At 36.8% G+C, this 15088-nt stretch overlaps 1 protein-coding gene across 8 annotated transcripts in view; it reads right to left on the bottom strand.

Moving 5' to 3' along the window:
• Positions 1-15088, bottom strand: part of TANC2 (tetratricopeptide repeat, ankyrin repeat and coiled-coil containing 2) — a 252476-nt gene that overhangs the window by 197456 nt on the left and 39932 nt on the right. For all 8 annotated transcript variants that reach the window (XM_087770084.1, XM_087770086.1, XM_087770087.1 and 5 more), the window contains one exon: positions 14696-14795. In XM_087770084.1, the coding sequence (XP_087626210.1) occupies positions 14696-14762 (67 nt within the window). In that variant the 5' untranslated portion in view covers positions 14763-14795. The remainder of the gene's footprint in view (positions 1-14695; positions 14796-15088) is intronic.

Below are 15088 nucleotides of genomic sequence, written 5' to 3'. Positions count from 1 at the left end.
TCCAAAGCATTTAGTTATCCCAATTAAAAATTGGATCAATTTGTTTAGTAAAATGAAAACTACTCTTTCAGTTTAAGCTTGTCACACTGTGAATAAAACAGCCATCCCTGTTTTGTTAAAATACGGGTTTATAAAAATACAGAGTCAGAAAGCTCAAAGTCAGTACACCATACTTCTCCACTACTATAACACTGAAAGTGCTATGACACGCAGTGTGGGAAATACTTCTCTTATGAAAACAGGAAGAAAATCAAGAAAACTGACTTGAATTAATAAGCAAATTGTTATGACAAGGCCTGCTTCACTGTCATTAGGTGCTTACAAAGTAGCTCTGTTCCATTTGATTTTTGTCTCACTGTGCCCTAATTTTACTGAAGTGCTTTCAGGTGCAGCTCCTGCAGTTAACCTGTCTCAGCCTTTCCCAAGTGCGATGCTGAGCAGGAAGGAACAAACAGTACACTCCTTCCAAAGCTGCTTCACAAAATAAATGACGAAGTTTTATTTCTTTCACAACTTCACATGTATTTTAAAGTGATGATCTTCTCTCTGGAGTATGTCAAGAAAAGAGGTAAACTTTGTTGGTCGTACAAAGAACAACCAACCGAGACAAATGTCTCCATTTAATACCAAGGAAGTGTCTCAGGCATACACAGTTAGGAAAAAGTTCTTGCTTTGTTTAATTGTCAATAAAGGGAAGATAAAGAATAGCTGGATATTCAGCTTATAAACTGTTGGGCTTTTATCTTGCAGGCCAGCTTTCAGGGCAACGTTTCCTAGCTAAGGACCATTTATCAGCCACGTGGATCAGCAGACAACACTAAAAGGCAGTAGACAACTAGAATTCAAATTTTTCTTACATTTTAGAACTTTGATCTCCTGAAGTTTTTCTAGATTTCTGTATTTAATAACATAGCATTGTTGTAAACTTTCAAACAAGTTTTGTTCATGTAACATGCTAATTAAAAATATAGACACATTTTTTAACTTGAATGTCTAAAAAAAAAAAAAAAAAATGCAGAAACACCACCAATAATGCTTTCCATAGCTTTTTATTCCTTTTAATAAAACAGTGTTGGGAACTCAGTGATCAGAGTAAGATATATCACTGTGAACAACTTCAAGGAATACTTTAAAAAAAAAACTGTAAGTAGATGACTCAATTGTTTAAATCAGACAAGAACAATGTGACAAATCATTTAAATGCACTATTAATTCTTGTGGTATCAGTGAAAGAAAATGTTTTAATATAAGTTAAAAGCAGACTAATTTGTATTCAGTATAAAAATAAATTCATGTATTAATACTTCACTTGAAATTGTAACAAAAGAAAATGCAAATATAAATTAAATGCCTCTTTTTAAATCAGTATATTGGAATCATGAGATAATCTGTGATCTTCATTTCTTACTCTAAGAATGGACCAGAGGTCCAGTTCATCAGATTATTTTTTGTCTATCAGTAATTAGTAACAGAGGTCTCAAAGGAGAGTTGGTGGTTGATAACCATTCTGAAGTAAAACAAATGGTCTCATGCACCACTTTATCATAATTCACCTAAGAGAAGATGCTGATTTTCAAACCTGCTTAAATGACCCAAAACACCTTCTGCTAAGATCTGGACACCTTGTCAAAGATTTTTGTAAAATCATCTCCCTAAACTTGCTTAGATTTTAGGGGGGGTTTGTATGCTAAGAGAGTTATGGGTCAGCTTCTACACCCACCACATCCTCAAAAAGAAAACAATGATATAAAAGGAAAAATAAATCCTTCCACATCAGAAAGACCTTGCAGCAAAAAGTTCCACAATTCCCTCAAATAGGTCATTTAAAAATGGAAGCTTTAGCAAAAATTATCCATGAGTGATCTAAAAATATATCCAATATTAAAAAAGTCCTCATACGCATGTTGAGAGAGTAAAGTTTCTGTGCATGCAACAGAAACAGTCTGAAGAGGAGAACATTCTAAAGAGATGACAGCTTAAAAATCAATCCTCTTATAAAGAAATGATAATTTTTCCATTCAAAATATTAGTAAATACTAGACATTTACACTTCCTTAAGGAAAAAAGAGTGAGCAAGTGCAACTCCAGTAAAGAGAATGTAATAATGATGTTACAGACATTGATTCGCCAACACTTAGTACAGGTACTTCATGCATCAAAGAGATGCTTATATGAATGAAGTTAAACATACGTCTTAGCAAAACCAGTAACTTTACATACATGGTGCTGAACCGGGAGCTGCAAAAGCCGCATTAAAAAAGGCACCCTTGCAAAGCCACAGAAAAACCCTGGAGGCTGGGAAGAGGATGCAGAAGGGAGCCAATTTTAACCTTCACTGAATTGTGTTTGATCGTATTTGTATACATCACGCACTAGAACAATTCACTATAGATCAGTAGGTTTTGTATGAGCTGGCCAATACCAAGTACACAAAAATCCCTCAAAAATAAAAATATGAATCATACCTGGAATATAATTCTAGGATGGAGCGATATGGTTTCAACATCTGTCAGCGCAATAAACAAATGCAGGAATCTGTATCAACACTTCCAGGGATAAGTCACACTGAATATAAATAATATTTATCTTTAGGTACTGAAAAAAATTCTGCTATGGAAAAATCCTACATCTTTGATGGAAATGTAAGTAAAGGCATGCTTAGACTTATAAGGATTCATAATACTGAGGAGAGTGTTATGAAAATGGACCCGGTTAACAGACACGTAAGGCCAGAGAGTTCAGCTCTCTGGAGACAGCACTGAAAACAAACCAACCTCTGCAAAATACACCCACCACAGACCAGAAGAACAGGCAAAGTCTGCCCTCTAGTCATGCTCCAAAGAGCTAAAGGACACCAGGGGATCCAGCAACTGGGTACCCACACAGAAAACCAGCAGCAGTTCAAGTGAAGGGGCTCAGTCATCTTTGTGACAGTACAGTTTGGGCAAACACAAGCAGCGTTGGCCTGGCCCTGAGTGATAACTCACTGCACTCCAGGTGCCTCTTGCAGCATCTGGCAACATGACCTTTCATTCATCAAAGAAATAAAAAATAATTCCTGAAGTAGGCTTCGTTTCATTTTGTTCCAGAATACTTCTACCACACTGTAAGACAGAAAGCTTCCAGCCAGTGCAGAAGTGTTTGATACCTGAATAATGTTTTGCACGTGCAGCACAGAATGAGTGTGCAGTCTCTGACCACGTTTCATGAGATTCCTTTCTTCTTGTGAAAGGTTACAAAACTGCAGATTGTTTCTTAACTGTGATTAAATACCAAAAAAATTAATTAAATAAATAAATAAAATCAGCACTACTGTGAAGTCCCAGAAACTTCTTCACAATCATCTGACATACCTTTGCTATAGCTGCTTCAACTTCTACCACAACAGCAGCTCTTCAAGGTTAGCATTTCAGATCCTATCAAGCTAGAACCACCTTGGGACGCAACTTCAGCTTGCCTTATAGCCAAAGAGTACATTAATCTCTCCACTCAAAGCTGTCTCTGACTTACAGTGGTATCCTAATGCTTCTTTCAGAGCAATAACTACGATTCTCCTGACCATCATCCCACCTCATCCATCTTTTTCTATGTTCTTTGCTGCTTACTTTATAACTGGATAGTTGAAAAATCAAACATATTGAAAATGAAATTTAATAAAGTAACAACCTAAAAATACCTTCCACCATCCAGTTACAGTCTCATCTTGATTTTTATCACCACATTTAGAAGCTTAAACACAAAATGAAATTATGAGAGGCTTATTTTGCATTCTGAGATTTTACAATAGAACTGGGAATACAGACTCCCTCTATCCCACACAGCAATTAAGACTTCTTCCTTCCCCACTATTTTATAATATTCAAAGGATACCTAGAAGAACCTTCCTTCCCCCCTCCCCAAACAATTATAAATAGCACAACATTTGAATTGGAGCATCTCTGCCACATGCTCTGCCACTCAAAGTTTCTACTTTATATTCTTTGTCTTAGCTACACTGCATTAAAAAAATATATATATTGCTGTTAAAAGATTATTCTCTTGTGGTCTCATTGAACCTATTCCTACAAGTTAATCAGAGAAAAGACACCGAAGTATAAGCCCTTCACAAATCTCTTGATAATGTAGACTCCAAAAAGCTAAATTGAGTGCTAAAAGTTGTGAAAAGCCGCCTTGAAAGAACGTTTTCCAAAGAGCTGAATTCATTCCTAAGAGATGAATTCAACTCACCTGCCCCCATGAGTCACTGGCTCCTGCTGTAGTACTGCGCACTTGCACGTTATACAGTGAGAAAGAAATCTGCCCAGTTCATCTATCGATGTCATTTATTGCTTGGAAAATCTTCCTGAAATTGTGCCAAGCCACGTGATGTGAAAATTCACAAGCTAATTAGTAAAGGAAGTTACCTATGGCTTTCTATGGTTGACATCAATTAATTTGAAATCATTGCAGGCAGAATTTCACTGCAAACAGAAATTACAGTTTCAACATTCAAAAAGAACAAAAATACAAAGCCTGATATTTAGCTTGAACTTTTCTCCCTTTTAATTATTTTTCCTGTACATTAAGATGTTTGCTTATTTTTGTGCCATGTCAAGTTCTGATTACAAGAAAATAGACATTATATATTCAACACACTAAGGTAAAATTACAAAAAAAAAAAAAGCAACATGCAAGTGTTGAATATTTCTAAAACAATTTCTTTATTTAGAAACATTCGATACTTAATAACCTTCCAGAATTGTGAATAACATTACTTTTAGTTTGCTTGTACAGAAAACAGAAATCCATTTTTACAGATTAATCATTTTGTTTAAATTGTCCTTAAAGTTAAGGAATTCAAGTTTGTTGCTTACCTAAGAACTGGGGCTAGGCTTGTTCCAATAGAGAAAGCCAAAGATAAGTCATTAGACATTACTGATTTTACAGATTAAATAGTTGAATTCACAGATATAAACCTTTGCTCTTAATTGACTTGTTTGTATTTTTAAAACTATTATAGATATGGCAATTATTGTTCCCTCAGACGTTTTGGAAAGGACATGCTACTTTCCGAACAGAAATCCCTCAAATTGGTTACGTTATTTTCTTTTGAATCAAGTGTGCATATTCTTTTTTAATTGTGTATGAGAAAACGTTTTTATTTGAGGAATAAGAGAAGGCAAGGTCATCTGACATGGAAAAAATGTAACTTTATCTCTTTTGCATATCAGCATGGTGCATTTCAGCACAGCGTTTGATACATGATTTGTCAGAAAACTTCTACTCCCTCTACTGGTTCAGCGAGAGTAAGGCTATTACATACCCACTAGCATATGCGAATAACACCACGAAATCCCAGAAGTATCCAAAATGACGCAGAACATACGCATTTTATTCTGTTCCCCTTACAGACCTGTGTCACTACAGTCTGACTGTAATAGTGTACTGATATAGTTCTTTCCTTAGCCCAAAAAAATCCTGCTAGATTAATAACAGAATTGATGCTTCTGATTTGCTTAGCACCTATGCAGTATTGCATTTTAAAGATTAACATGTTCACTCACATAGTACACAGTAAAACGATTCTGACTCCATCCCTTGTCCAGCCTATTGCTAAAGATGCTATATACTACTGGCATCAGTATCAACCCCTGAAGAATGCTCCTCATAACTGGCCACCAGTTATGACGTTGAACTTTTGATCACTCTCCTTCGAGCCTGACAATCCAGCCAACTTTCCTCTCAGGCTGCAGTCTATCCAGCCACATCCCCTCCAGCTGGCCGTAAGGGTCTTAGACTGTGTTGAAAGCCTTGCTAAAGTCAAGGTAAGCTGTGTCCACCATATCATTCCCATATGCAGAGCCAGTCACTTCATCGCTGAAGGCAATCAGGCTGCTCAAGCACAATTTGTAACTTGATAAATCTTTCTGTGTCAGCTTTTCCCAATGACCTTCTTGTCTTTCATGGCTAGAAATGGCTTTGAAGAAGTCTTCATAATTTTTCCCAAGACTAAGGTGAGGCTGTCAAGCCTGTACTTCCCCAGATCCCCTCATTCCCTTAGGTGGGTGTAACACTTGCCTTTTCCCAGTCCCCAGAGACTTCCTCATGCTTCTTGGCACGTACCTTCCAGCTTCCTACATTCTCCTGTGAAGACAGAGAGATGCCAGAAGCAAGCTCCAGTGGAAAGCATCTGGAGAATGGCTGGGGAGCTCCAATTCATAACAACCTTATTACAGCTTTCATACAACACTATCTACACTGATACTCTTTGCGTGAAGAGGCTGTTCAAAGCTCTTTAAAGGTTTATTAGCAGTTATCAGTACAGTAAAAAGCCAGTTGTGTTCTTTAAGCAGCATTCAGAGGTTAGTCAACCAAGATTAAAGCAGCTATGCTGCACAACTGAACGGTTCTGTTCATAAAAATACCGGGGGGGGGGGGGGGGGGGATCTACAAGGAAATTTAAAAATTATTTCTAAAATTATTTCTAAAATTTCTAAAATTATTTCTAAAAATTATTTCTAAAATTATTTCCTTACAACATTCATTATGCAGCTCCATTAAACCTGTGGGCATATGCCGCAGAAATAAACACCATGTAATGTGAGGAAGAAAGATACTCCCAACATCATGTTTACCTCTTTTCTTCCAAGCCTCCTAGCTTCCTTCTGCAGTCAGAAACAAGAACAGTTTCCACAGCTATACTCGCAGCCCCAGACATCCATCACCAGCACCCCTTGCTTTCTCATCTTGCTCATTCCTGCATGAAATCAAAGCTTATACAGAAGACTACTGAATTCCATGAGCTCTGGTCAAATACTGCTTTCTGCCAGTACAACACTCAATGGCAAGTATTACATATAATCCACAAAGGCAAATCATTGTTTCTGTAGTTTCTGACAGCTCAAAACCAAGCATGCATAGTGAAGGCTTCCAGATAAGTTTGGAGTGAGAAAAGGTGGTCAATGGTGCAGTGTCAGTGGAGTCGACCACTGCCTAAGGGCAGAGCTCTGAAGGGGAAATGGCACAACCTGCAAATATTACCACTCCCTGACCCCTTTAATTTCAAAAATCAATTCCCTTGTTTGCAGAATGGATGCCCACATAAAGGATTGGTTTAAAAAGCCTTTTTCTTTTCCCTAGAAGAAACTCCCTGGAGGTTAAAGAGCTCAGAACAACATATGAGGACAGCAGAAGGGGAGACGGCTGCCGTAATGGAAGCAGCATTCAGAGCAGAGCAGAAGGACAGAGCAGCCCCTGCTATCAGAAGTGACTTTAGTGAATTAATCTCAGCAATCAGATCTGTAGAATCACTAATGAAGGGAAAGGTTTGAGAAGGATTAAAGCTGATACAGAAGAACTTGAGAATAGGCTCACTGACCTAGAGATCAATCTTGGATAAAAACCAGCAAGTAGAAATACATCTGAAAAATAAGATGTGGATGACTGAGGAAAGAGGAGTGGTTGTAGATGCACTGATAGAAATAAAAAAAAAAAAAAAAATGCAGAAACAGCAGAAGAAAAAGAACTAGCTCCCAGCAGCTGTAAAGGAGACAATCCTCAGGGCATGCCTTCCGCTCTTTTTTAGCTATTTGAAACAAATACAGCAATCAGCATAGCAGAAATACATCAAATATTTTTCTCTCACCTCCCCAAACACATGCACCTTATTTCACAATTTAAGCTTTTTGAACAAATGGGACAGAGTCTGAAGATTCTTTCATTCATTTTGTTTTGGGGGAGGAAAAAAAGAACATTTCAAGCTCTGATACAGGCTACTTTAATGAAAAAGGAGGAACTAAAGAATGGCACCTGTAGCAAAGCAGTAAATATACATGATACACACGGCCTGCCATTGAAACAATGTTACATATTGAAGAGAACAGTACAACAAGTGGGGAAAAAAGGATTTAGAAAGCCCCAAACCTAAGCTTCATCATAAAGAACCCAAAATACAGCATTTCAAAGACAGAGATGCTACTTTATCATTTAAAAAAAAAAAATCAGACATTAAGAAACACTGCATTCTTCCAATTCCCTCACAAAAAATAAAGCCAAAAACTTCAGAATACTGAGAAGGATAACTACAAGATTATGAGTATTCAAGAATACTTATCTCGAATAAAGCACAAGAAGTTGAACCATTCCAGATTCCAGAACCAATGCAGTAAAATGTAGTAATCTGGTGGGCTGAAATGTTGAAAAAATGGAGGAAAGGCATATTGTAAGGTTTGAAAACAGAGGCAAAGAAAAAATGAGTTCTCTAAGGGTACCACGATATGGGAAGTTAGAAGGGGAAGATTGAGGCAAGGAGGAAGGCTTAAAATATTGCCCTGAAAAACTTTGCATATGCAAATAATTTAAGAATACCATGTAACACTATCACATGTCAAGCGGAAAACACTGAGAAAGGACTAAAAATCCCTCTCCAGAAAAAAATTTGCATATACATCCGTATTTGATGAAAGCAAAAAAGATCAAGAATAAAACAATAAATTAAATCTCAAGAGGGTGGAAAAAGTCACAAAAAGGATGTGGAAACAAAACTCACTGAATAATGCTTCAGGTAATAAAGTCACTTTTAGGACTCTGGAAACACAAGAGGTGGGGTGAGGATATCCATTGCTTGTTACTCATAACAGGATGGAGGCAGCCTTAGTCAACACACTTGTTGTTACAGCTGGTGATGTTCAAATTTGTGAAAATATTGGCAAGGCTTAGGCTGACAGAGCTGGATTAACCCCCGCTCCCTCCATACACTCCAACACAGAAGCGTAAAACAATACAAGTTGATAAACTCCAGTGGAACAGTTGAGTCAGTTAATAAAAAAAAAAATTATAAACGCAGTAAAGGACCGAACAGACCTGTCAAACGAGAATTATTTATGAGCTATAAAGCAAATTAGGTTAACATCTGTGGTGTCATTAAAAAAAAAAAAGGTATTTGTGGATCAGAAGTAAAGAAATAAATAGTAGAATAATATGGGCACTAGCTGCTAAAATTTTCTCTAAGGTAGCTGCGCAGGAGAGAAGCAGAAACTTTATTGTCCAAGCATCTTTTGTCTGGGAAGACAGCTTGGTATATGAACAAGACAGATTCTGACCAAATAAATATGCTTGACTAAGAAGAAAAATGTGTGCATGTGTACACACATATGTTCCTGATATATTTCCTTCCTAAGAAGAAATACATTAAATTACATAAATGAAAAACATAACTTTCAGGAAGGGTCAGTTCATTCTTAAGTTCAAGGACAAGACTCCACTATGGTCAGAGGGGCTACAGATTTGTCCACATACTGGAGACTTGTTTAAAAACAGATTTATGAAACAAACTAGCAAACTTTTTGGAAGAAAATGGTCTGAATTATTATTGGATGGAATACCTTGAACATGTGGATACATTCGGTATTCAGTACCACAATACATTCTGTAAGTCTGATAGGTCTTTTAATATCTCACTTCTAATACCTTCTTAAATTAAGTTATCCCAACATCTATAGGACCCACCAGCTGGATCTCATCACTCAGCAATTTCTTTCAGAAATTAAATCCAAAAAGCACTTGTGACCCTCTAAAACTCTTTTGGGATACAAATTGTACTTAGACTTCCAAAAGAGATCAGATAGATAAGAAACGGCATGGAGTTCTGGCAGAATAGTGATGAGACCTTCACAGAAATTCCTTTTATCTTAGAAAGGCAAGAATCAAGAGAAGAGCATTTGACGGGGGCTCTTTTAGTCCTGGAATTAAAATATAAAGTGGCAGGTTCCAAAAGGCCCTATAAATACACTGGAAGTTAGAAGTAATTGGCTCTCCTGTGAACCAGGAAGGAAGAACAAGTTTTAAAAACCCTATACCAAAAATATTATGAATGACAGACAGGCTCCTAGCTGGTAAGCTCAAGATAAAAACTGTGTGCATTATATCAGTTAAGAACAAGTAAGTACAATTCCTAACTAACTCAGAAGGAAAAAAGCAGATCCTTTGGACTAGTTTATAAAGGATTACATGCCTCAGATAAATTTAACATAAAAAAAAAAAAAAGACAGGAGTACTTTTAAGAATCTACCTCAGCCTCCCCCAGAAATAAAAGGCACCAATTCCCAGACTTACACCTCACAAAATGAAGAGAAATATAAAACCAAATAAAACGTGCAGTTTTGCAGCTGAATTTTACTAGGTTCTAAAGGGAATCTGAATTCTTACAGTAGTATTAATTTAATGCAATAACGTAAGAAGGAAATAGTCCATCTGCTTGGAAAAGAAACAAGGATAATAGGAAAGATTGGATCCATTACACAGGCTTATTTCACTAACACGATACTGGAATGAATATATGAGCAGGTTGATTTGATGTAAACTAATTAAATGAATACCCAGGTCACTGGATGTTTAGCATAAGCAAGCAAACTGCAGATGAATATGAGACAGGTCCTCGATAAAACAGGTATCAACAGTAGAGTACCTTATAGTCTCTGGATTCAGAGAACAGAACAGAATTGCCCTGGAAGAGCTGAATTAGGGGGAAGGAAGCCTCAAAAAAATTTCTGACAAGCAGCAGGCAGGAGTGCCTACCTGCAGGTTTTAATGCAAGTGCTTGCCCTAGCCATAGGGCTTCTGGCCACAATCATCATGCTGGATCTTCAGTCAGAAGGAATAAACCAATAGAGCAAAGCACAGTTCTTTTATGCTTTAAAACAAACATATTTAGGTAAATTTAGCCCTGGATACAAACTTATGAGTCACAAAACTTACATGTCTGCATACCTCTGTAAATTAATTTAGAATAGAAAAATAAAGGTAATATTTAACTGTACTCAGATCACATTTCAGCTTTAAAGACACTGTTGTCTGGTAGCTTTGCGGAATATCCATTTATGACAGAGGAAGATACAGCCTGATCAAAATACTATTGCAGTCATAATGTGTCCTCAAGCCATTACTGTAAAATATCTTGAGTGCCCTTGAGTCACAAGAGAATTTTTGTTAAGACAAGAGATTAAATATGTGCACAAATACACATGCACAGAGTTGTACTGCATAAAGTACGCTGCTATGAAATCCTATCAGTAGAGTTTTGAAAGTACACACACACAGAATTAACCACAGGAGATTACACAATCAGATGCTGCAGTAGAAATTCATTTATTTTAATTGGCATTACTGCATGTAACTGTACATTCATATGCACATAATTGGTATTCTTCTTTTGTAAATATTTTGTGTGTTCCTGAACCACAATATCAGAAAGAGAGCCAAAGAAAAAAAAAACACCCCAGCTGAGTCAAATTTTAACCACAGTTCTTCAGAGAAGTTGCTCAGCAGTTTCTGAAGGAGGAATAATAAGAAGGCATTTTACTGTTAGCACTACCAGTGTTCTTTTAATCATGGAGAATTATCAAAACCACATCACAACATCTAGGGATTGTTAGCTTGACTTCACTGACCCTGTTTGCTAACTATGTTACTGCAAATGAAACAAACTGCAAAGAACAGTCATTTCAAAGACCAGTGTGCTCACTTGGATTCACCAAGAAAAAAAACACAATACCTTTAACCCTGTTCAAAGGTTTACTCCCGCACTGAAATGCAAAATGACTAGACTGTAGAAAATTGATACACACACTGCAATTTCATCCAAACCCACACGCTCCAGAGACACCCGAGTGGGCTGCCACCTACCTACATAATTTAAAATCATTACATGGAAGGTGAATCAACAGCAGACCTGAAACTTCTAGTAGATTACTTTCACAACACAGAACTTATGCTTCTGAGTTTGTTCCCAGTTCCCAGAGATGGGTGTAGCTCTGTGTTAGAGTTTCCGTGTGGAAACAGGTTGTTCCGGAGACATCTGCCTCTGCTGTTGAAGCAGCTCATGCTCCCTCTCCCCTGGCTCTACCCTCCAGATCACACTCTCCCGTGATGAAACAGCTTCTGAGGCCACAAGGCAAATCAGAGCACCAAAACCATCATTTCCAACATCTATTTAGCAATCTAAATATTGTTAATGATAAATAGAATTTTAAAAATTCAATAAATACCTAATCTTTTTAAAGCACTTGGCTAAAAAAAAAAAATCCCAAACCCCCCGTATCCCACCTATGCCTCCACAAAAACAGCCCTCACAAAATCCTAACAGTGAAGGCAACAGTCACGTAGATGACCTGAAAGTATGCACTCACCATGCAAAAATGTTCTAGAGAATGAAACACTTGGACCTAGCTGTTAAACATGTTATGTTTATTCAAGGGGGTGGGAGGATTCCTCAAGATCTTTTCCTTCCCATACCAAGAAACCGGGAAGGAAGGAAGGATGAAGAGAAAGGCAGCGTGGAGGTTTAGGGTAAGCAAAGCAAACAAGTAAGATGATGAGTATCAAGTCGGGTTGTTCAGACCACCGCAAGACTGCTCTGTCCCTGTCAGGGACAGGGTAACAAATTCCTTTTGTATATTATTAGATAAGTACTCTCCTTTTTTATCAGCTTTTAAAGCATCAAATTTGTAGTTTGCCAGAATTACAAAGCAAATAAATAAAGTAAATTTCAGGCTTGTAATACTATATGCTACACAGAAACATACATGGAAGATTTATTGATTTTTTCCTTACTATGTTGCAAAGAAATACAGAATTAAATATATTTATTGAAAAGTCTAGGCAGCAATGAATTCATCTAGTGTCATATTATAGTTTGACAGACTAACACGTATCTGAAAAATTATTTTCCAGTGGAGGGATGTTTTCCATCTAGACACTGTTGATATAACAAACCTTATCATCTCCTTTTTTTATTCCCTGTCCTCCCCTGAAGAATGCCAAACAGAACTTCTCAATAAAGCAACTTATTTCAAAGGCATAATTGCAATAAATTATATTAAACATACAGTATAGTCATTAGGCATTAGAGAAAACCTCAGCTATTAAATACTGTCATATTATTCTTAAAGATGACCTATCTCTTTTTCTGTTCTGCTCAAAGACAGAAGTACAGTCCTATCAAATCTTGTTAGTCCAGAACTGACATTTTTCATTCACAAAATAAGAAACATGTATTTGCAAAGCTCTGCATATACAAGATCCTTAATATTGCTTTGGGAGATAAGCCAAAAGGAATACTAGGGACTGATAACAGAACATCTGACAAAGATACGGCTTTGTACAGAAACCACAATTTAAGATTATTTGTCTATGTTTCAGAAGGTTGTATCATCAGAGGACTTCTACTTTCCTGGGCTTTAAATTGTAAATGTGATACTTCACAGAGATACAAAATCACAAGAGGACAGAGCCATCTGCTCGCGTGCCTTACCAAAACCTACGTGTCTTTTTAGGCAGGTACCTTCCTCAGATTAACCACTCCTGCAACAAAAGACTAAGGAGTTCGTAAGAAAGAAAATCTCCTTCATAAAAGCAGTGAATGACAACCATGACCTCAGGCTCGAATTACTAAGGGCGTCTTTGCAAAATAGACATTCTTCCCACTATATGAGATACACACTAATTACAGTAACTAAAGCAGGGAAGTCAACACCACGATGCACTGCTTAAGCTTTTCACGACAAATACCTTCAGGATCAACCAACACAAACCAGGACTCTCATCAGAAGAGATGAGTCAATCTAATCAGAACAGATTACTGATGTCCAAGGACCGAAACAAAGTCAGCACTGCTACAAGGCAACTTCAGGACACAGCGAAGCCATACCACTGAGAAACAACATTCCCCTTCCCCAAATAAAACTTGGGGTTGTGAGATATTGAAAGTGGGGGCAGAAATTCTGGCACTGTGAGAAATATATATTAACTTGTTTTAACCAAGGGAAAACAGCCCGTTTTTTCCATTGCATTTATCACACTGTATCTCTGCATCTTCACTTGTGGTTTCCCATGGAATACACACATGCACTATTTACACAGACACACAAGCACAAATAAACACTGTATCCCAAAATATTCAAAATGCACTGCCAGATGGCTTTAAAAAGAAAAATGAAATATCTAATTAAAAGCTCTTACACTGCCAGCACTCCATTTTTTGAAATAAATACAAAAGCTAAATAAAAATGTTTTTAAAGCATATCGATATTTTTGTAATGTTTTGCTTCACAATTACAATCTCTCCTAACCTCCTTCATGGATCAAACAGGCCAAGCCATATGAACCAGTGCTAATGGTAAACTCCTTTCCTGACATGGTGGAAAAAGGAGACTAACAGAAATGGTGACTAAATTTGGGCAATTTCTCCTTAATTATACCTCTTCCCGTTCCTCATCCTATTAAAAAAAAATAATAATAATTGCTATTGCTATCACAAGTATTGTCTGTAATGAAGATTTCGCTGCCACAAGTTGTCACAGTCATCTTCCAGGAAACGATTTTTATTTTCTTATTTCCGTATTTGAAACAAACCTCGATGTTAGTTTACTACAGGATTATGTATAACTACTATTTGTTTTTCCCTACATCTTATCTCCCCAATAAACATAGATTGTGGTTTACGTACATTTTTAAATATACATACATACATTTTTAAATATTAAGTTACAGCACAATATTAAAATGACCTATGATGATGTTTTGAGTCTACAAGATCATCAACCGAGTACATCTATTCATTAAAAGGAAGAAAGACCCAGTAAGACCAAAACACACATAAAAGGAATACTTCCAAAAACTGTAAATGAAACACATGCATGAGGAGCTTACATTTACTTACCACTGGACCTGTTTTTGCGGTTTGACTTCCCTCCTGTAAGAAGCATCTTGAGACTGTTTCGAAACATGGTGATCCTGTTCCACTTTCCGTATCCCAAAAACTGTAAAGCAAAAGAACAAGAGATATAAACAAATCAACACTCCAATTTGGTCAACAGGAAAACATTACAGAGAAACAGTAAGAAAGTGAAAAAAAAAAAACAAACAAGATAAAAACTTAGAATGATGAAAAACTATTTTGTCAATACATTTCCTAACAACAGAAATCAACATCCATATAAAGCCTACCATTGTGTTTGCTTTCATTCATTCAGGTTATTACGAGGACAACACAATTTCAACACTGCTAGCATGACTCGCCTATTTTGTCAAATGATTTGACCAAATTACTATC

Source organism: Nipponia nippon, unplaced genomic scaffold (genome assembly GCF_047370975.1).
Source record: "Nipponia nippon isolate SJK-2023a ecotype South Korea unplaced genomic scaffold, ASM4737097v1 scaffold_32, whole genome shotgun sequence".
NCBI classification, from domain to species: domain Eukaryota; kingdom Metazoa; phylum Chordata; class Aves; order Pelecaniformes; family Threskiornithidae; genus Nipponia; species Nipponia nippon.
Note: the sequence above shows the minus strand (reverse complement) of the source record. Positions and strands in the feature narration are given on the sequence as shown.